At 45.3% G+C, this 21,970-nt stretch overlaps 1 protein-coding gene across 1 annotated transcript in view; it reads left to right on the plus strand.

Annotated features, from left to right (window-relative positions):
• Positions 1 to 21,970, plus strand: part of man2b1 (mannosidase, alpha, class 2B, member 1) — a 29,129-nt gene that overhangs the window by 559 nt on the left and 6,600 nt on the right. Inside the window, exons 2-18 of the mRNA XM_068021257.1 lie at positions 4,832 to 4,934; positions 5,468 to 5,641; positions 6,595 to 6,788; positions 7,310 to 7,442; positions 8,409 to 8,554; positions 10,206 to 10,322; positions 11,544 to 11,626; positions 12,247 to 12,367; positions 12,854 to 12,932; positions 15,308 to 15,417; positions 17,057 to 17,164; positions 17,351 to 17,467; positions 17,760 to 17,969; positions 18,976 to 19,073; positions 19,793 to 19,910; positions 21,395 to 21,513; positions 21,833 to 21,934. Of these exons, the coding sequence (XP_067877358.1) occupies positions 4,832 to 4,934; positions 5,468 to 5,641; positions 6,595 to 6,788; positions 7,310 to 7,442; positions 8,409 to 8,554; positions 10,206 to 10,322; positions 11,544 to 11,626; positions 12,247 to 12,367; positions 12,854 to 12,932; positions 15,308 to 15,417; positions 17,057 to 17,164; positions 17,351 to 17,467; positions 17,760 to 17,969; positions 18,976 to 19,073; positions 19,793 to 19,910; positions 21,395 to 21,513; positions 21,833 to 21,934 (2,132 nt within the window). The remainder of the gene's footprint in view (positions 1 to 4,831; positions 4,935 to 5,467; positions 5,642 to 6,594; positions 6,789 to 7,309; positions 7,443 to 8,408; positions 8,555 to 10,205; positions 10,323 to 11,543; positions 11,627 to 12,246; positions 12,368 to 12,853; positions 12,933 to 15,307; positions 15,418 to 17,056; positions 17,165 to 17,350; positions 17,468 to 17,759; positions 17,970 to 18,975; positions 19,074 to 19,792; positions 19,911 to 21,394; positions 21,514 to 21,832; positions 21,935 to 21,970) is intronic.

Consider the following 21,970-nt stretch of genomic DNA (forward strand, 5'->3'; position numbering starts at 1 on the left):
ATACTGGAACATAACTTTAGTTGTGTTTTTCTACAGATATTCTATAACAGAATAATAGTAAGGGATCATTTATTCCATAAACTGAGTGTATGTTTGTGAATTCCAGTCATGGATTGTTCCTGTGGTGGTTTTGTAATTTGACGAGATATAAGTTTCCGTGGGCAATGTTGCTGAACTTTAGGAAGTTCAGAATGAGGTGAACTGCGAACCCATTAAAATAAAATTTGAGAAAGATGCACCAATCTTGATCATGGTTTAACACAGAATAATTGAATATTGAGGTTGTCATTTCCAGAAATGATTAAGTGACAGGCCCATCCTTGCAGCTCAGTATAGGGAAGTGACTTGGATAACTTTTATTTCTAGTGCTTATCTAAGCATTCTGTGGAGTATGGGCACAAAGACCCTACTGGTACTGGGTACAGATGTTATCAGTCATTTTGCAAATGATATTGGAAACCGTTCTTTCTGAAAGACCTTGAAAAGAGAGATGGCCCTAATTGGGGAAATGTGAAAAACTGCTTCAATTTAAACTGTGATGTGACGCTGACAAATCTTGACACTGATCCTCATGTGGAGTGGATTTCTGGTGAGGGTACTGGAGGCAAACCCGGGAATAGCAGGATACTACGATTGGGGATTGTTAAGGGTGAATGACCTGGGATCGACTAAATGATCTTCACAATTTCAAACCTGTGAGGTGTATTGTGAAACACTAATTGGGTTTTTTCCCCCCATAACAGACAAAAAATTTAGGATTGACAGGAGCTAGATACACAAGGTTTGGAAGTAGTCTTGTCTCCGAGATCCCTCTTTTGTACAACACTTGTAAAGCCATGCATGCTTAGAATTGGGGCAATGTGCAGAATCCAAGAATGTAGGTTGGTTCAATCTTGGATTGTGAAACCATGAGGAAGCAACGGTGGAGTGTATAATAGGTGTCATCTGGGGCTCAATGCTAGCGCACTCTCCTATGTCAGACGGTTGTGGGTTCAAGCTGTCCAGTGCAGTACTGAGGGAGTGCTGCAGTGCTGGATGTTCTCTTTTGGATGACACACTGTCATCTCTCTCCAGTGGGTGTATAAGGTCTCGTGGCACAATTTGAAAAGCAAGGATGTTCTACCTGATATCCTGGCCAATATTTGCCCCTCAATCAGCATCACTACAAACAGGTTATCAGGTCATTACCACATTGCTGTTTGTTTGAGCTTGTGTGCAAATTGGCTGCTGTGTTGACTACTGGAGGGGAAAAAAATCATTGGTTGTAAAGTACGTTGGAACATCCTGAGGTCATGTAAGGCACTATAGAAATGCAAACCGTGGTGCAGTGGTTAGCACCGCAGCTTCACAGCTCCAGCGACCCGGGTTCAATTCTGGGTACTGCCTGTGCGGAGTTTGCAAGTTCTCCCTGTGTCTGCGTGGGTTTTCGCCGGGTGCTCCGGTTTCCTCCCACAGCCAAAGACTTGCAGGTTGATAGGTAAATTGGCCATTATAAATTGCCCCTAGTGTATGTAGGTGGTAGGGAATATGGGATTACTGTAGGGTTAGTATAAATGGGTGGGTCTTGGTCGGCACAGACTCGGTGGGCCGAAGGGCTTGTTTCAGTGCTGTATCGCTAAATAAAATAAATAAAATAAAAATAAAATCCTTCTCTGAAGGGAAGTGATTTCTATATTTTTTTAAAGTATCGTCTGCTTCCCCTTTTAAATATTTTAACATAGTTTTGCTTTTAGCTCCTCCTCCATATGTCCCGGTCTCTGGGCAGCCTGTTGGAAGTGCAGCAGCTCAGGTTTGTTGGTTGGATAAGAACTTCTCCAGTAATAAAGCCCTGATCCTGCTAGCTGTGTGGCCTTCAGTGTGTTGTGAGGGATTGGTATCCTTGCCATTGAGACATTCATTTCCAGACACTACCTCCTGCATGTCTGACTTGGGTTCCTAGTTACAAAGTGTTGCCCCGATGACTGAGTGGATAGATATTGTGCCTGGCACCATGCAGAGCAGAGATCCTGAGTGGCGCTGGTGCGGGCACTAAGTGGTGTTCATGGCTTGTGCTCCCATTCACTGTTTATTGAGCCCAAAGTGCAGTTATTGCAAATAACTGCCTTCCTCTGGCATAATATCCAACATGCTAGTATCCGGATTCTCTGAATAAGAGTAGCCACAGATTGTTGCAGCATTTCCTACATTTACAACAGTGACCCCCCCCCCCACCGCCTTCAAAAATGGCTTAATTGGCTGTAAAGCACTTTGCAACATCCTGAGATTGTGAAAGGCTCTGTAGAAATTCAAGTCTTCTCACATTTTCCTGCTGCAATTTTACACTGATTTGCATAATTCAGACCATGAAACGAAAAATAAATTCGAATAAAAACAGGAAAAGTGCTGGAAGCACATAGTCTGAGAACACCCGAGCGAGATTAATGTCTCAGTGCAATCTTTGATCAGAAATGGCTTGTCCTAAGCATTTGCACACCCCTGTGTGTAGCCAGTCTCTTCCTTTCAGCTGTTGACTGCTGTCTGCACATCTTGCTTTATTTGTCCTTGTATGTTTAGCCCAGGCAGTATTTGCATTTGGTGCCTCTTTATCCTTTTGTGAGTTCCAGCTTAAGATTCAAGGCTGTTTTGAACTTCCTGCTGACAAAACACAAGATTTTTAAATTATTAAATAAATGGAGAAACCTTGACACTTATTTTGTTTGTTTGATGTGTTTAGTAATCTTGCATTTGAGTAGCCACAGCTTTCAGCATTTCCTACATTTCCAACAGTGACTACCCTTCAATAATGGTTTCACTGGCTGTAAAGTACTTTGTGACATCCTGAGATTGTGAGAGATGCTTTAGAAATTCAAGACGTCGTTTTTTTTTCTGCTGAAAGTTTACACTGATTTGCATAATTCAGACCATGAAAAGAAAAATAAATTCAAATAAAAACAGGAAACATGCTGGAAGCATATAGTCAGTCTGAGAACACCCGAGAGAGATTAATGAGCTATTCTGCCCCGGTGCATCCAACTCTGCCTCCTAACACCCGCTCCCCCCAACCCGGTCTCGTCAGGAGAAACAGGACAATCTGAGGAGACTCACCCCCAGTTACTCTCCTACACCTCCTGGAAGTGGAGAGTGAAGGACGAAGTCAAATTCTCCAGCTGCTCCTCCTAATATCGAAAGAAAACCTTGCATTTCACAACCTCAGGATGTTCTAAAGTGCTTTACAACCAATGAAGTACTTTTGGAAGTGTAGTCACTGTTGTAATGTAGGAAATGCAGTAGCCAATTTGTGCACAGCAAGCTCCCACAAACAGCAATATAACAAGTGAGCAGATAATCTGTTTTAATGATGTTGATTGAAGCATAAATTTTGTCCAGGGCACCGGGGAGAACTCCCCTGCTCCTCTTCAAAATAGTATCATGGGAACTTTTATGTCCATCTGAGGGAGCAGGAAGGACCTTGGTTTAATATCTTTACCGAAAGACAGCACCTCTGACAGTGCAGCATTCCCTCGGTACTACACTGAGCGTCAGCTTAGAGTATGTGCTCAACATCTCCAGAGTGGGAGCTGAACCCATGATATTTTGACTTAGAAGTGAAAGAGCTACACACTAGCCACAGCTGTCACAGCCATTGAGGTACTTTTGAAGTCCAATCGAGAAATGGAAGTGTATAAAATCTCACTCATTCCTTCCCACAATCTCCTCACCTCGCTCAGTCTTACCCCAATCCACAGCAACTTTGATCACCTTGCCACTGCATTTTAATGTATCTCATTTTCTCTCCTCTGGTGCCCTCAGGACTCAGCCCTTCACCGAGGCCTCGCAATTGTAATAAATGTTTGTTTAAAAAAAAAAATTGTCTCTTGCATTCAGGGTTTGAATTTTTTTTTGTTGCTTTTTATAAATAGAATAAGTTGCATTAAAAGATATTGAGAAATGGGGAAATATTAGTCGGCATAAGGGGGTGTTTTAAAGCTTAATTAGAGCTGTGTTGGTCAGAAGGAAGTAGGAGATTTATTGCTGATCCTGCTCCAGTTTGTTGTTCCATCATTGTCCTCACATCATCCATGCATTTTCCAACCGGAGATTGCAGGATGGCGATCAGCAATGGGAACACTGGTTTCCCCACACTGCAACCAGCCTTGGTATTCCAGGAGATAGAGGAACGAAGAAAGGCTCCCGTGATTATAACACCTTTTGCAAAGTGAACCTCCCAAAGCATTTCACAGAAGCATTTTGAGAGACAATTTGACACCAAGCCACAAAAGGAGATATTAGCACAGGTGCCCAAAAAGCTTGGTCAGAGGATTTTAAAGAATGTCTTAAAGGGGGAGGGAGGGAGAGTTTTAGAAAGGGAATTCCAGAGTTTGAAGGCACAACCAGCAATGTAAGAGTGAAGGAAATCAGGAATGGACAAGAGGCCAGAATTGGAGAAGTGCAGAGATTTTGGAGGGTAATAGGACTGGAGGAGGATATGGAGGAACTTGAAAATAAGGATAAGAATCTTAAAATTGAGGTGTTGGAGTGGGAGCCAATGTGGGTCAGTGAGCGTAGGCGTGTTGATGTGAGTTGAGATACCGGCAGCAGAATTCTCGATGAGCTTGTGCTTTCTGCCAGTTTGCGAACCCAGACTTGGAAGATTGGTGAAATCGTGTGAAAGGTACTAACCACTGACTTGTGTCTCCACATTAAACTGAGAGGGTTTCCCAGCGAGCCCTCTCGACCGCAGTCCTTGGGATCCAGCGCACGTCAGATGAGAAAACTTGCCCGGGATTCTCGATCAGTTGAATTTTATTTTTACGTTAAATATTAATGTAATTTTACTTTCTTCCTCCACAAGGCCTGTCCTGCTGTCAACCCTGGAATGCTGAATGTTCACCTGGTGCCACACACTCACGATGATGTGGGGTGGCTTAAGACAGTGGATCAGTATTACTATGGAGGTGAATATATTTAAGTTCTTCAGCTACTTGGTAGCACCCCTATACCTCTGTGCCAAGACCTGCAGTGCAGAACTGCTTTGCCAGAGGGGTTGGCCTTCAGATCAGGTGTAAAATTCCATGGTAATATTTGAAGAAAAGCAGGGAGTTCCCTCAGTTACCTGGCTCATGTTCCTCTCTGACTATCAATATTAAAGCCAGGCCCTTGTGGAAGGTAATGAGGAAGCAGTCCTTTCATGGAGCAAATTGAAAATCTGGAACTCGCTCCCCAACAAATACTGGGACAATGGGAGCTTTCGAGACTGAGATCATTAGATTTCCGGTGGGTAAGGGTTTCGGAAGATGTGGAACTGGAGCTGAGATGCAGAGCAGCCATGAATGGTAGAATGGGCTTGAGGGGCTGAATGGCCTCCTCCTGTTCTTACCTAATCTGTATGTGTGTGTGTCTGTTTCGTTGGCCATTCAAGAATTGTGATGTTTTTCAAAGATGTTTCATTGCCCAAGTCCAGTAAACAATGTTTGTCTTCCCCATTCAGGCAAGACTGTCATCCAGCGTGCTGGGGTACAGTACATCCTGGATTCTGTGATCCCGCAGCTGCAGGCAGACCCTGCTAAGCGATTCATCTATGTGGAGATTGCGTTCTTCTATCGCTGGTGGAACCAGCAGACCAACAGCATGAAGAAGGTGGTGAAACAACTGGTCAGCGAAGGTAATGTGTTCTCATAGAGTAGAGTGAGATACAGCACTGAAACAGGCCCTTCGGCCCACCGAGTCTGTGCCAGCCATCAGCCACCCATTTATACTAATCCTACATTAATCCCGTATTCCCTACCACATCCCCACCTTCCCTCAATTCTCCTACCGCCTACCTACACTAGGGGCAAATTACAATGGCCAATTTACCCATCAACCTGCAAGTCTTTGGCTGTGGGATGAAACCGGAGCACCCGGAGGAAACCCACGCAGACACAGGGAGAACTTGAAAACTCCACACCGGCAGTACCCAGAACTGAACCCGCGTCGCTGGAGCTGTGAGGCTGTAGTGCTAACCACTGTGCCGCCCAATGTTAAAACAGTCTCACTAAAATACACACCCTGTGGGACAGCAACAGGCAGTGGGATCTGGTAATGGGATGGATCAGTCACAAATACTTATTACGGACTGTATGTTGAAGATTTCCTTTGGTTGCTGTGTGTTAACATATAGCCAGATTTCTTGTGACCACTATTTCTAGCGATACTGGATGGCATCTGATTTCAGTGCCAAACCAACAAATGTTCTCATGTTTACGACCAAAGAGAAATCCCCTAGTATACTCCCTGTATTCTGTGAAATTGAAGTATGTAGCGTCGGAGCATGGGTTAGTCCATGTGCTGCGTGGAGGGTGGGTCAGGTTGTACGGTATATCAGCCTGAATTTTGGTCCACAACTTTCTAACTTGGAGGTGAGCATGAATCCCACTGAGTGACTTTCAGCAATGCAGTTACCACCCAGCTAACATAAGTTAACTAAGCACAGGCTGGAATTTGAACCCGGGACTTCCTAGTTTGAATGATATCAGAAGTCCCCTGCAGTGACTGAACCACAGGAGAGGGAGCTGTAAGATCGGTACTTCAGTTGGATTTTCCTGGTTCTGAGCCAAGACTGTCTTGTTTCTGCAGGCAGGCTGGAGTTTGTTAACGGGGGCTGGTGCATGAATGACGAGGCAACCACCCACTACAGTTCCATCATCGATCAAATGACTCTGGGCTTCCAATTTCTGAACGACACTTTTGGAGAGTGTGGCCGACCCCGTGTGGCCTGGCACATCGACCCATTCGGCCACTCCAGGGAGCAGGCCTCCCTCTTTGCTCAGGTAGGAATGCCAGTCATTTTACCAATCAGTTACCTGTGTAGTAACAATGTCATCCTGTGTCGACAAACCTCATCTCTTTTCACCACTTTTGGTCTCACTTTCACCATTGTAAATTGCTATGTCAACATTTAACATTCAATTTTGCATTTCGACGGTCACAATGTAATTGCAGCTTCTGGCCACTAAGTGGTTCTGTGGAGTTAAGAATGCACAGTGTGAACATACTGTGACGGAGGCAGTTCGTGGACTGGATGTGAGTTGTTGCCAGCTCATGTTGAGAATTCCTAATTTGAATGTTCCTGCTGGGATTGGGGATTTACTCCATGGGGAAGTTGGAGCAACCAGGCACTTGTCAAAAAGGAAAGAAGAATAATGAGAGCCCTTGGAGTACCTCCTAGCGAATGCCTAATTAGCTGCACCTGCTCATGAATATCTAGACAGGCGTGTTTGCAGAGCTCAGCTGACCCGTGGTAATGTTACACCGTGCGAGTTGTACTTTATTCATTGTTCTCTGTCTGCAGATGGGGTTCGATGGCCTTTTCTTTGGCCGCCTTGATTATCAGGACAAGAAAAACCGAGAAGATCTCCGGGAAATGGAACAAGTGTGGAGAGCCAGTGCAAATCTGCTGAAACCCAATGCTGATCTATTCACAGGTTGTGAATGATGTTTACTGTCTTTTTCCTCTTTAGCTACCAAAACCTTGTAAAAATTGCTGAATTGGAAATGGTTTCTTGCAGTGATCTCTCTGGTGGTAAAGTATGATAACTCGGGCAAGATCAACCGAGTAACAGTAAGTACTGTAAATGCAGCTTGATGCTCGTGTGAGAGGAGTGAGCAGAGAATGGGAAGAAAGAAGGTTGTAGAGTGTGCAGAGAAAAGCTATGGGCGTTGATTGGAGTTAGAAAGTATAGGAATGAGATCATTGGATATGGTAGCATAGTGGTTATGTTACTGAACTAGTAATCCAGAGGCCTGGAATAATGATCCAGAAACGTGAGTTCAAATCCCACCACAGCAGCTGGGGAATTTAAATTCAATTAATTAAATAAATCTGGAATGAAATGCTCGTATCAGTAATGGTGACCATGACACCCATCCGCTTTATTAACGTCCTTTTAGTGACGGAAATCTGCCACCCTTACACGGCCTGGCCTATATGTGACTTCAGACCCACAGCAATGTGGTGGGCCTTAACCACCTTCTGAAATAGCCGAGCTCACCACCACCTTCTCGAGGGTAATTAGGGATGAGCAGTAATTGCTCGGCCTTGCCGGCATCCTGCGAATGAATTGAAAACAAAAATGAGGGTTGGGTTTGCAGTTGGAAACAGAGTAAATCAAGGAAGGTGACTGGGGGGTGTTGGGGGGGTGGGGGGGGGGGGGAACAGAGTCGGGGGGGGGGGGGTGCGGAAATGGGAGGAACAGTACGAGAATTTCATGAAGCCTTTCTATTAGGGAAACACAATAACAAATTGTGCTTTGAATGAACTCTGAACTGGTTTGAACTGAAAGCTGCCTTTCAGTAATACCATAGGGTTCCTCAGCACAATTACCTTTTAGTTTATTTGATCTGAAGATTCTGTATATTACATTAATGTTTCATATATTTTTTTTTTCCAGGTGTTCTGCCCAATGGATATAACCCTCCCAGTTTGCTCTGTTGGGATGTGCTTTGTTTTGATGAGCCCATCAAAGATGATAAGGATCTGGATGAGTATAATGTGGACGAAATTGTTTCCTATTTCATAAAAACTGCACACCAGCAGGTGAGTTCCTTTATCTTTATAACAGTAATTAATGTTACTGAGGTTCACTGACTGTTCAGTGGGTATTTGGAGCCACAGACTATAATGTTCAGCCAGAAGCGCACTGATGCCTCATAATGGACGTCATAAACGTCAGCTCGGGTTCCTACTCCTGACCCCTCCCTAGGGACACCTGCTGGAAAGTCATGTGGGTTCAGGAGAGGGACGCCTTCCACAGTCAAATAGTCAAGTGGGTTGGCACAAAGCTTGCTCCTACTCTTCACCACTTCCCACCGATTTTTCTATTCAACACCTCTCCCCAGTGGGAGGCACTGCAACCTTCACTTCCTGCCTGTCCACTCAATACGGCTCGCATCAGGAGCAAAGTGGAGTGAGTCTCGGGTTTATAAATGTTCAGCTCCCCCTACAAAAATCACCCTGGTCTTTGTTGGATACTGTCTTGCCCCACCTTTCCCAAGGGGGAGTGTGTGTCTGTGTGTGAGTGACCTATCTCCCTACAGTGTAGCATTGTTTACAGCTGCCAGGGGTGGGGTAACATCAGACACTGGGGAAGTTCTGCTTCCACTCAGCACTTCTCTGGGGTCAGTGAGATCAGGAACTCTCATGACAAAAGGTGCTCAGGATTTTAAAAAGAAACACAACTTGGCTCACCAACAACCCAACCCAACACCATCACCATCTCAAAAGAGGGCAGGGAAACTCCCAGTTGTAGCTGCCCAGCTTCTGCCCGTCTGCGACTCTGACATTGCAAACAACACACAATCTTGAAAGGTGCAGCATCTCCATGTATAACCCGGTAAAACGAGAGGCCTGATTACTGTTTGTGGATCGTTGCTGGCGCAGAATGTCTGTTGCATCTCCCTTTGTAACAGACACTGCATTTCAAATGGTGCTCGAACACTAGAATCGTAAAATGTTACACTAGGCAAGGAGGCCATTTGGCCCATTGTTCCTGTACTGGCTCTTTGAAAGTGCTATCCAATTAGTCCCACTCCCCTGCTCTTTCCTCACAGCCCTGCAAATTTTTTCTGTTTAAATATTTACCAATTCCCTTTTGAAAGTTATTATTGAATCTGCTTCCACTGCCCTTTCAGGCAGCGCGTTCCAGATCACAACAACTCACTACTGACCCTTCTGCCAGTAGAAACAGTTCCTCCTAATTTAATCTATCAAAACGTTTCATGATTAGGGACTCTATTAAATCTCCCTTTAACCCTCTCAACAATTCTGGCTTCTCCAGTATCTCCACGTAACTGAAGTCCCTCATCCCTGGTGCTGTTCTAGTAAATCCCCTCTGCACTCTCACTAAAGTCTTGACATCCTTCCTAAAGTTCGGTGCCCAGAATTGAACAGAATACTCCGGCTGAGGCCTTATCAGTGTTTTTATAATACTACTTGTTCCACAGCACCTGTGGAAGAGCCTGTCACTCCAGAATTGGCCTTTATAGCCACTCCAGGCGCTGCTTCACAAACCACTGACCACCTCCAGGCGCGTATCCATTGTCTCTCGAGATAAGGAGGCCCAAAAGAAAGAAAAAGAAAGGCAGCAGTTCTAAAATTCAAGTGTTTTAGGATGTTCTGACATGAAAAGCCACTGTGTAAATGCCATTGTGAATGAGTGTTTAACCGTGTGTGTGTTTCCTACGGTCAGTCCAAGCATTACAGAACTGAGCACATCATCATGACCATGGGATCGGACTTCCAGTATCAAAATGCAAACATGTGGTACAAGAACCTGGACAAGCTAATCAAATACGTGAATGCTGCGGTAATGTTTGTACCAAACTCTGATCCATTCACTGTTCTTATTAACTGTATTTGCTTTGATCTCGTTTACAGTCTCCTTGGGCCGTGCACCATTCCACTGCTCACAACACTCTAACCTCCTTTTAGGATGTTGCCAGTGTTATTTTCGAGGAGGGGCTAAAGTAGGTTTTAGGGGTAGATCATTCAGTCTAAAGTCCTGAAACAGGGGAACCCTTTAACATTCTCTTGTTGATTTGCAGGATCTGAGTGTGAGATTCCAGGGAGTCTCATTGAGCAAACTTTAGTTGCCCTGTCTTTCCAATTCTGTCTTTTCTCCACCGTTCTGCTGGGGAGATCACTTACCTCTCTCAGGGTCCTGTCTTCATACATGGGCCTAGGCAGCAGATATCCTGAGAAGCTGTCGTCCCTCCACACCTGCCCACCCCCCCCCCTCCCCCCACCCCGAGCAGCCTGGAAGCTGAATTCCAATTATAACCCTAGCTGAGATGAGCTAACATAGCACAGACCAGGAAGTAAACCCGCTGCTTCTGGTCATTCTGTCTTCGTTGCCACCTTTACCTATTAGGCTAGAATCCCCTGGATGTGTCGCAGTATTTACTAAATATCCCACTGACCCCCAGCGACTGAATATCAGTAGCGCGCCAACCGTGATCTTGGGTCATAGAGTTATACAGCACAGAAACAGGCCCTTCAGCCCGTCGTCGTCATTCAGGGATATGATGGTTTATTGGATGCTGACTCGCCGCTTCCTCTCTTGTCCTGCCCGGCATTTATCCCTCAACCAACACCTAAAAATATTTCATCCACTCATTCTCACATGGCTGTTTTGTGGGATCTTGCTGTGCGCAAATTGGCTGCTGCGTTTCCTACATTACTACACTTCGAAAAGTATTTCATTGGCTGAAAAGCACTTTGGGACAGACTGAGGATGTGAACGACACCTGTAGAAATGCAAGTTCTATTTTTTTTTAAAACCTGACTGCATGTTCCCTAGTGGGATATAGCCCAGATTGGATTTGTGACTCACAGAATATCCATCAGTCTTTCTTAAATTGCCGAAGCTTCCTGGCAGTTTGTAAACACACGTCAGGCCTGTGAGTCTGCACCCAGTCCTGTTCCTCAAGGGAAATCAGAGGCCTCTAATGGACTTAGCTTGCAAGAAATGCCATTGCTTTTGCAGGATGAAGATTTTAATTCAAGCCTCTTCTTTGTTTCGAAACAGCAAAGCACTGGGAGTCGCGTCAATGTGCTCTACTCCACTCCATCCTGCTATCTGTATGAGTTAAACAAGGCAAACCTGACCTGGTAAGTCTCAAGCTGGTTTTCTGTTATCCTCCCCTCACTTTCTGAAAGTGTTGACTGTAATTGGGGCCCAGTCTCACAGGCAGTAGCAGCCCTGATCTGGTTGATGGGAACACAGGAATTACTAGACATGACCAGGGTCTGTATCACCTCCTGCTACCCTGGTCGTCACATGATACAACGATGATGGAGTTATTGACTAATCACAGTGATCAATCTCGATCAATGAATCTACAACAGGCCCAGACACAGAGGTGAAGAAAACCCCTGGTAGTGGAGAGCTTTGGGAATCATAGATCCAAACCCACCTGTTCATCCCAAGCACACTCCACTCAACACGTCATGTCTCAAATTATCCATAAAGTGGATGCCAAAGTATTTTTTATAAAGATCCCAGGAGGTTCAGCCCAGCCTCTTAGCACTCTGTAAACCAAGTTTGATACTGCTCAGAATGCCATTGGGAGCTCTGCTCAGTTTATATATTTTATTTTTAAAAATTATTATTAAAAGTTACAAGCCATGACTGCTTAACACTCCCATTTTCTGGGTGTCAGGTGAAGCACCTCACAACGATGTGAAACTAGCAGCCTTTAATCCTCTGTTTTCATTAAAAACCCTTGCAGGTCTGTGAAGTCTGATGATTTCTTCCCATACGCAGATGGTCCCCATCAGTTCTGGACAGGTTACTTTACCAGTCGCCCTGCTTTGAAACGATATGAGAGGCTGAGCAACAATTTCCTACAGGTGGGCTGGGTTTATATAAACACTGCATAATCTTTGTCCCTTAATGTTTTTGTTCGATGTGAGGGTTTGTAATTTGATTTTGAACTGCAGTCGGCAGAAGCTCATTAAAAAAACACCTTTGGGGAAAAAAAAGAGTTCTGATTGAGGAGTGACCTGGTCGGGTGTTTGGGGGGGTGTTGCAGCAATGGAGAAATGTGTTGGGGCACATGGACAATGATATGGGTTGCAGTGGGCTGCAGGGGCTAGAGGGAACTGCACAAATTCTACAGAGTTTGATCCTCCCGTTAAAGAAGGTTGAGCTGTAAGTCAGCCACTGCACGTTACACAGTGCAAAGTCACTGACATGTGCCTAACATCCCAGATTCTGCAGTAAATGGAATTCATGAAGGATATCCAGGTGGAATCTTGCAATGGCGATTGGGAAGTTGTGATGGGTTCTTTCATTAGTCAGTGAGTTACTGTCTCCAACGTGTGTTTCCTTTGTAGGTCTGCAATCAGTTGGAGGTCCTGGCAGCTTCGGATTCTCGCAGTGGCCCTTACGGTGTTGGAGACAGCTCTGTATTGAGTGAGTCCCAGATCTACGTGTCCCACCTGCATCTCAGGAAACCTATGACATTACAGTGGTTGGCAACAGTCTGCAAGCCTCCAGCCACTGAATTCCAGGTCTGAGGCACACTGCGTGGAGAGGGACAGAGCGCTGGCTCGGGAGATGCTCTCACCTGAATTATTGATGTAGACTGATGCATCCATTATCCACACTCCCGTCACCCACCTCAATTTCCACATTACACAGCCCCGTACAGCATGGCAGGTCATTACACTGCTTCCTTTCCTGTTGATTAAAACTACAGAAGGTGCCTTCGTTAATTGTTTTGTACTCCTCTTCATTCCTGCACCTCGGAGTACAGTGGGTAGCACTCTGGCTGTGGGTTCAAGTCTCACTCCAGAGACTAGACTGACACTCCCAGTGCAGTACTGAGGGAGGGCTGCGTTGTTGGCAGATGTTGCCTTTTGGAGGGTGATTGACACTCCTGAGACTACTGTATTCCTCTCAATCAGCAGGGAGCAGGAGGATACTGACTAAAAGAAAACCTCAAGAAGGACTCTTCATAATGTCACAATGTGCTGCATTATGCAATGAAGGGACAATGATCACTGCCCAGAGATCTCCCAAAGTAAGAACATTGGAGTAGAGTTTTCACTTTGGATGCAGTCAGTGATCGAGGTACAAATTGCGCAGGTTTGCATGTCACCAAACATAAATCTACCATGAACCAGCGCAATTGGACAGTGGTTTAGAACAGAACTTTTTATTTGCATTTTTAAAAAAAAATTCCTTGTTATATTTAAGAGTGGTAGCTTGCTGCAGTTTTATTAATAAAATAGGTTCATCATAAAAAGTAAGCATTTTACTCAGTGTCTAGTACAGCACCCGTGAGGAACCCAATTTTAAGTTACTAAAAATAATTTTAATAGAAATAGAATAGAACATTACAGCGCAGTACAGGCCCTTCGGCCCTCGATGTTGCGCCGACCTGTGAAACCATCTGACCTACACTATTCCATTTTCATCCATATGTCTATCCAATGACCACTTAAATGCCCTTAAAGTTGGCGAGTCTACTACTGTTGCAGGCAGGGCGTTCCACGCCCCTACTACTCTCTGAGTAAAGAAACTACCTCTGACATCTGTCCTATATCTATCACCCTTCAACTTAAAGCTATGTCGCCTCGTGTTTGCCATCACCATCCGAGGAAAAAGACTCTCACTATCCACCCTATCTAACCCTCTGATTATCTTATATGTCTCGATTAAGTCACCTCTCCTCCTCCTTCTCTCTAACGAAAACAACCTCAAGTCCCTCAGCCTTTCCTCGTAAGACCTTCCCTCCATACCAGGCAACATCCTAGTAAATCTCCTCTGCACCCTTTCCAAAGCTTCCACATCCTTCCTATAATGCGGTGACCAGAACTGCATGCAATACTCCAGGTGCGGCCGCACCAGAGTTTTGTACAGCTGCAGCATGACCTCGTGGCTCCGAAACTAGATCCCCCTACTAATAAAAGCTAACACACCATATGCCTTCTTAACAGCCCTATTAACCTGGGTGGCAACTTTCAGGGATTTATGTACCTGGACACCAAGATCTCTCTGCTCATCTACACTACCAAGAATCTTCCCATTAGCCCAGTACTCTGCATTTCTGTTACTCCTTCCAAAGTGAATCACCTCACACATTTCCGCATTAAACTCCATTTGCCATCTCTCAGCCCAGCTTTTTAAAGACAATACAGAATATTTACTGGTTACATTGGTGTAGTTAGTTTCTCAGTAAATTTAACAATTATATATTCAAATGTTTTTATAAGGTGCATATTCGTGTCCTTGCAGCTCAAAAAAGCAGCTTAATTTTAAGAGCCCTCGAAGGGCTGCAAACAGGCACAAGGATCAGAAACTCACCATAGTAATTCATTTAATTTGGGGGTGTGGCCTGTGTTGTGGGCAGAATGCTTTTTAAATGCTTTTTAAACTACTGCAAAAGATTGCAGAATCTCGATTTGGGCTGGATGTAACTTGCACTTAAAATTCCACAATCATTTGCACTGGTTTCACCAATTCCAGGCAAATTTTGCTGACAAAATCAACACAACTTAGAGAAAACTCCAGGCCCTGATCCTAGTCGTGACCCTTGCTTACTGTCTCTGAGAGAAAGAGAGGGAAAAGCACTGAATCTCACTGCCAGCACCTGGGGTCAATGATGTGTTGGTCTGGTACTTGACTCCCGGTCGGAAGGAGCTGGGATTTTCGTTGCTCCATGTCGAGTTGCTCTGTCTGCGCCCGTTCTGGTTTACGTTCACACCTGTGTGTCTAAAGTCAGTTGAATGATTGTTTTGTGATCATGTGGAATTAACAATATGTGTGGTGTTTTTAAACTTTAGAGAAGGCGATGGGAGTGGCCCAGCATCATGATGCTGTCTCTGGCACAGAGAAGCAGCACGTTGCAGATGATTACGCTAAGAAGCTAGCCAAAGGCTGGGATCGGTGTGAGGTATGACCAGAATCTGTCCCCCTTACAGGTTTTATTGAAAAGCCAAGGCCCATAGAGTAATGGTAGAAGAGAAGATAAATTGGTGAATTACAGTCAGTTGACACCTAAGTTGGGCTCTAAAAGCCTAAGGCTGCAAGAGGAACACGAGAAATAGAAACGAGAGTAGGCCATTCGGCCCCTCAGGTCAATTTCTAACTCCACTTTCCCACACTATCCCCATATCCTTTGATTCCATTAGTGTCCAAAAAGCTATTGATCTCCGTCTTGAACATATTCGACAATGGAGCATCCACAGCCTTCTAGAGTACAGAATTCTAAAGATTCAAACCATCTGAGTGAAAGAAATTTCTTCTCATCTCTGTTCTAAATGGCCGATTCCTTGTTCTGAGACTGACACCTAGGAAGGAAAGACTGAGGGAAAAGAGGAGCTCAACAGCTCCGCGGATGAATGAGTTGGAGGAGGAGAAGATTCTTGAGTCCAACACAACAAAGATGTAGAGAGACAGAAGAACGTCTAGACTGGTGTACGTGCAACTTTGGAGGAACAAAAAGAGAAAGTTCAGAGGAGCACTGACCCATGATAGAGTTGAATAAATGGACAAGAAAGGTTGTGATGTTGAATATCACTTGGAGGAAGCTCTGAGAGAAGCAAAGGGACAGAATGTACTTCACTTGTCCTGCCATTAACCAAGCTGGCCAAGTCCTGTGGGATTTAGTTGCCAGCATTGAGCAGTGATGAGGAAGTGACCAACTTGGTGACATCCTCCTCAGCCTACTTACCATAGGGTCCACCATAGCTGTGGTGCTCAGTCCTCTTGAAGACGAGGTATTATCTTCATTGTGAGGACATCTTGCATTATGTGGCGTGTTATTTGGGACAGACTAAAGGATAGATCTGGCAGCCAAAAGCTAAGAAACCTGATATGCTATAGGGCATCAGCAGTAGCGGACGTGTACACTTTCAGGATTTGAAGCATGGCTCTCACTCTTCAATTGGAATCCAGCCAGGAGATCAACACTGGTTCAGTGCAGATCGTCGAAGGGATGTCAAGAGCAGCACCAGTTTTATCTTAGAAGGAGTGAAGCGAGCCCATGGCTAGTTTCAGCATAAACAACAAAATCAGCAGTTCCATAACTAACAGATCAGAGTAAACCTCTGTCATCCTCGCAGCATCTAGTTGAGAATGGTGGTCAATAACCAGATGCCTAACGGAGCAGGCAACTCCATGAACCAGTCATTCGTCATAACCCCAGATATCAGGGCAGGAGTTACTGAGGGAAGTGTCCTGCACCAAATATCTTAATCGATAACCTTTCCTCCAATATCATAAGGTCAGGAGTGGGGTTGTTTGACAATTCCACATGTGTTCAGCTCCATTTACAACCCCTCTGATAACGAAGCCTACAGCAAGACCTGGTAACATCACCCCTAAGTACCCGGGAACGACCATGTCCCCTCTGTATGACACATTCCACAGATGCTGAGGCACTAGGGAACCGCTGTGATAAATAATATAAAACTGCATTGCTTTCAAAGTACTTCCCTTACAATATCACATAATGGTTTGATAGGATGGGAACTTGCGGTTTGGAGGTTTGTCTTGTGTTGCTGCTTTATTCTGTGCTCGCTCCTTTTTAGGTGCTTGTTAGTAACGCTCTTTCAAGTCTCAGTGGAATGAAGCAGAATTTCATCTTCTGCAACAAGCTCAACATCAGTGTCTGCCCTCAAGTCGAAGAACTTAAAAAAGTAAGTCTGCATTGTTCAGTAGGTCTCTCCCTCACTTTCTGTACCCCCTTTCCTTTATCCCTTGTCAGATCACAGTGGATATCATTTGAGTTCTAGTAACATTACCTTATTTTGCTTTTTATTTCCTGGGGCATTGTCACTGTGTTACTTTCAGGTTCGGTGTTAACCCTGTGTCTGTGCCTCCAGTTTACAGTTAATCTCTACAATCCCTTGGCCAGAGCAGTGAGTATGTATGTGAGAGTCCCTGTCAACGGAACTTCCTATGATGTTTCTGACCCCAAAGGCAGCTTGGTACCAAATCAGGTAATGCAAATCTAAAAACAATTATTTTTTAAGAACTCCTAGGATATATATGAAGGGCTTTTGTTAAATTGTCACACATCAAACCTGCTGTTTTAGCAGTGTTGTCATTTAATAGCTTACCTCAGTGATTTACTCTGAAGTACTGGATCTGAATTGGAATATATAAATATAAAGTATAGCGGTGTAACATTTTGGAGGTAATTTCTCTCTCTCTCTCTCTCTCTCTTCTCCTCCTCCTCTCCCCATCCCCTTCCGCACCCCCTCCCCCCCACCCACCCCCGGTCTCTCCCAGGTTGTTGCCGTGTCAGATTTTACAAAAGCACTGCGGAAAGACCGTGGCCATTCAGTGAATGAGCTGGTTTTCAAGGCCTGGGTCCCAGCCTTGGGTTTTAGCACTTACAAAGTGTCCAGGGCGTCAGACAGCCCTGTGTTTAGCAAACTGCTCAGGTCAGAGAGGAAACATCATGACCGGAGAAAGAAAGGCCTCACGATTGAAAATGAGGTAAGCAGTCCTTTCCACGGCCGGGGCGTTCCAAGAGCTGGGGTGCCCACCCTTGTGCTGTTTGATGCTGGGGTGCAGTTCCACAGGGGGTGAGCGGAGAATAGCCATCTCCCTGTGCTATGTTTAAGTGTGAGCCTCAGTGGTGAGAGTCCACAGGCAATTTCACCATGCGGAGTCACAGGCCCATCCGGCATCGGAGGCCACTCGGCCCATCGTGACTGTGCCAGCTCTTTGAAAGAGCTATTCAATTAGTCCCACTTACCTGCTCTTTCTTTTTCTCCCCATTGCAAGTATTTATCCAATTCCCTTCTAAAAGTTACTGTTAAATCTGCTTTCGAGCAGTGCATTCAAGATCATCATAACTCAGTGTTTTAATAAAGAAAATTTGCATGACGCCCCTGGTTCTTTTGCCAGTTCGCTTAAATTGAGACATTGCAGCTACATTTTGTACCTCATTGGATCTGTATACGTGCATTTTACAGCATGAGTGTGAAACCTTGAGCCCTCGGTTAAGGGCTCACTCCCCCACTCCACCCATCACCAACCGCATATAGCCAAGCCAAATTCAGCACTGGACAGGTATCGAGCGCAGTACCTTTTGGTCTGTTGCTCCGCCTCACACCACTGGGTTCATTTACGTCAGGGCAACTGGAGAATACAGAACATGCTCATCCCCTCCCCTCCATAGCCTGCTGGAGAGTGCATGTGCATAGACAGTCGTTGGGGGGGGGTGGGTGGGGGTATGGATCAGGCTTGGCTGTGACTCCCACCATAGTCAAATAGCCTGCTGACTCGCAGTGCCCAAGTAGGTAACTACTTCCTGATTGCCTTGGCTTGTCTTTCCTTCCTGCTCCCTCCAGCTTGCTTGTCTCCTGCGTTGGAGATGCTGCCCCTCCATTTAGTTTCTCAATACTGTTAAATCCTGTGCCCAGCACTGGGAAGGTTTAACATTTTGGCACAGTTGTAAACATTGCTTTTCTCATTCTCTCTTTTGTTTTATGTGCAGTACATCCGAGTGTTATTTGATGCGAACACTGGCCTAATCAGTGGGATTGAGAACCTGCACAAGAATCTTTCTCTGTCTGTTACTCAGAGTTTTCACTGGTAAGTAACTGTCTTGTACAGAGGACTCCCTCTCTCTCTACTGTTAATGAAAGCTTGCTTTGCTCCAAAACCCGAACCAGCATTATGACCAGGCATACTCGAGACCCTGCACTCAAATGTCACAGATACTGATGACTTGTGGAGCAGAAAAAGCCCATTTGGCCCATTTAGTTCTAGCCCTTCACTGATGATGCAGGCTTTGTATTGTTGAGATTGATCTCTTTGTTTATTCACTGTCCTACACCTTACGGCACAGACGGTCCATGCAAGGCATTTAATTATACAGCTGCTATGGCTCAATAGTTAAATACACCCCGTGGAGTGGTACTGAGCCCCATAAGAGACGGGTTGATATCTTTGCTGGGGTGATGCACAGGCCCCTATAATCTCCTTCTGAGCTTCCTGGGCTAAGGAAGGTATAATTCAGACTCTGTTCCTGTTTCTGATTCTCTGCTGAAAGTGCGTGCATGCTGGTGTCAGATGGGGATGGAATCAGTCTGGACTGTGATGCACGCTGTGGTCGAATAGCGTGTCACCACTTGCTATCTGGATTCTGGCATGGTGAACTCCTGGAGTCCAGCTGATACCTGTGGAATCACAGCAAAGGCTAGCAGCTTCAGGAGGGAACTTTTTTAGTGTTTGTTTTATATTTAATGAGGTCTGTTTACCTGGCTGGCTGGGGTGATCACTGAATCTATATTGTTAATGTGTTTGAATAGGTACGACGCCAGTACAGGAAACAATGAGAGCAGCCAAGCTTCTGGAGCTTATATTTTTAGGCCGAAACAAGAGTACCCTTTCCCAATGTCCAAAAGGGTGAAGACGTACACAGTCCAGGTAAAGGCAAGCGAGGGACTGTTATTTATATTTTATTAATATGAGTGGCTAGGCAGCTCGAGTTTGAGCACTAGATACCTGAAAGGAAAGTTGCATGTTTAAAGGGTTTATCTAGGGAGGAGCCAACGTTACAGACCAGGAGAGTCTGTGGTTCAAGTTGCTGTTACGTAGGAAATGCAGCAGCCAATCTGTGTACAGCAAGATCCCACAAACAGCAATGTGCAAATGACAAGTTAATCTGTTTCGTTGAGGAATAAATATTGGTCAGGGAGGATATTGAGAGGGATGAAGGAAGTGAGAAACCTTGGAGTGCATGTCCACAGGTCCCTGAAGGTGACCGGACAGGTAGATCGAGTGGTGAAGAAGGCATATGGAATGCTTTCCTTTATGGGCCGAGGTATAGAATACAAAAGCCGAGATGTGATGCTGGAATTGTATAAAATGCTGGTTAGGCCACAGCTGGAGTATTGCGTACAGTTCTGGTCGCCACATTACAGAAAGGATATAATTGCTCTGGAGAGAGTACAGAGGAGATTTACAAGAATGTTGCCAGGGCTTGAAAATTGCAGCTATGAGGAAAGAGTGGATAGGCTAGGGTTGTTTTCCTTGGAACAGAGGAGGCTGAGGGATGACTTAATTGAGGTGTGCAAAACTGAGGGGCCTAGATAGGGTAGACAGGAGGATCATGTTTCCCCTAGCGGAGAGGTCAATTACTAGGGGGTACAGATTTAAGGTAATTGGTAGAAGGATTAAAGAGGACATGAGAAAAAACATTTTTCACCCAGAGAGTGGTGGATGTCTGGAATTTGCTGCCCAGATCGGTGGTGGAGGCAGAAACCCTCAACTCATTTAAAAGGTAACTGGACATGCACTTGCTGTAACCTGCGAGGCTACGGACTAGGTGCTGGAAGGTGGGATTAGATTGGGTGGTTAGTTTTTTCAGCCGGCATTCTGTGCCAGAACTTTGCTATGGTTCTAGGACATTGGGGAGAATTCCCCTGCTCTTCTTTGAAATAGTTCTGTGGGATCAGTTGCATCCACCTGAGAGGGCAGGTGAGGCCTCTGAGCATCGTCTCATCCAAAGGACGGCATCTCTGGTGCAGCACTCCCTCGGTGCTGCCCCTCTGACAGTGCAGCACTCCCTCGGCACTGCACTGGCATTTCAGCCTGGATTTCTTTGTTCATGTCTTTGGAGTGGGACATATTGACAGAGGCATGTTTCAAGTACAGAGTAAAGCTCCCTCACACCCTCTGCCCTGGTGCATTGGTGACATTTCCGTTCTCCATACTTGCCTTTCTAACTCGGGTTTAGTGACGAATTATAGTTTCGCAGCCGCTGTCACTGCGACGTTGTGCAAGGCCTGTGTGAAAGTCACCCATCTTGCCTACAGGTGGGGATATAGTGTGTGGGTGTGGGGCAGACACGGGAGATCAAACGGAGAGGGAAATATCTGACAAAGCGTTCTTTTTCACCCATTCTGCAGACGGATTTATTTCAGGAAGTTTATCAAAACTTTTCGTCATGGTGCTCGCAGGTCGTTCGGCTCTACAAAAACCAGAAGTTTGTGGAATTAGAGTGGACTGTCGGGCCAATTCCAGTGGCGTAAGTATCCAGGATTCCAGATACAAAGGCACAGATACTACTCGTGACATCTCAGCCTGGGGTCAGGTGAAGGGAATGGAGAGATTGACCTGAAAACACAGGGTCAGGGATATGGGCTTGGGGGCCTCAGTACTGTGTCATGCAGTGTAGGTGCCCAGCAGGGTTCCCAGTAACAACACGGTTGCTCGAGTGTTTAAAGATTGATAAGTGCAGCAAGGCTTCATCAGACATTTGAAGCTCTCTTCCTTGCTCTGGGGCCCCCAGTGGAATCAAATGCAGGTTTAACTTTGTGTTTCCCTCCTTTTCTCCTAAACGTTAGTGACACAATTGGCAAGGAAGTTATCAGCCGCTTTGACACGCCGTTAAAAACAGCTGGAATTTTCTACACAGATTCCAATGGGAGAGAGATCCTTACACGAAGGTAAGAACATCTTGGAAATCCTGTAGGGAAACAGTT

This window comes from Heterodontus francisci, chromosome 43, assembly GCF_036365525.1.
Source record: "Heterodontus francisci isolate sHetFra1 chromosome 43, sHetFra1.hap1, whole genome shotgun sequence".
Taxonomy (NCBI): domain Eukaryota; kingdom Metazoa; phylum Chordata; class Chondrichthyes; order Heterodontiformes; family Heterodontidae; genus Heterodontus; species Heterodontus francisci.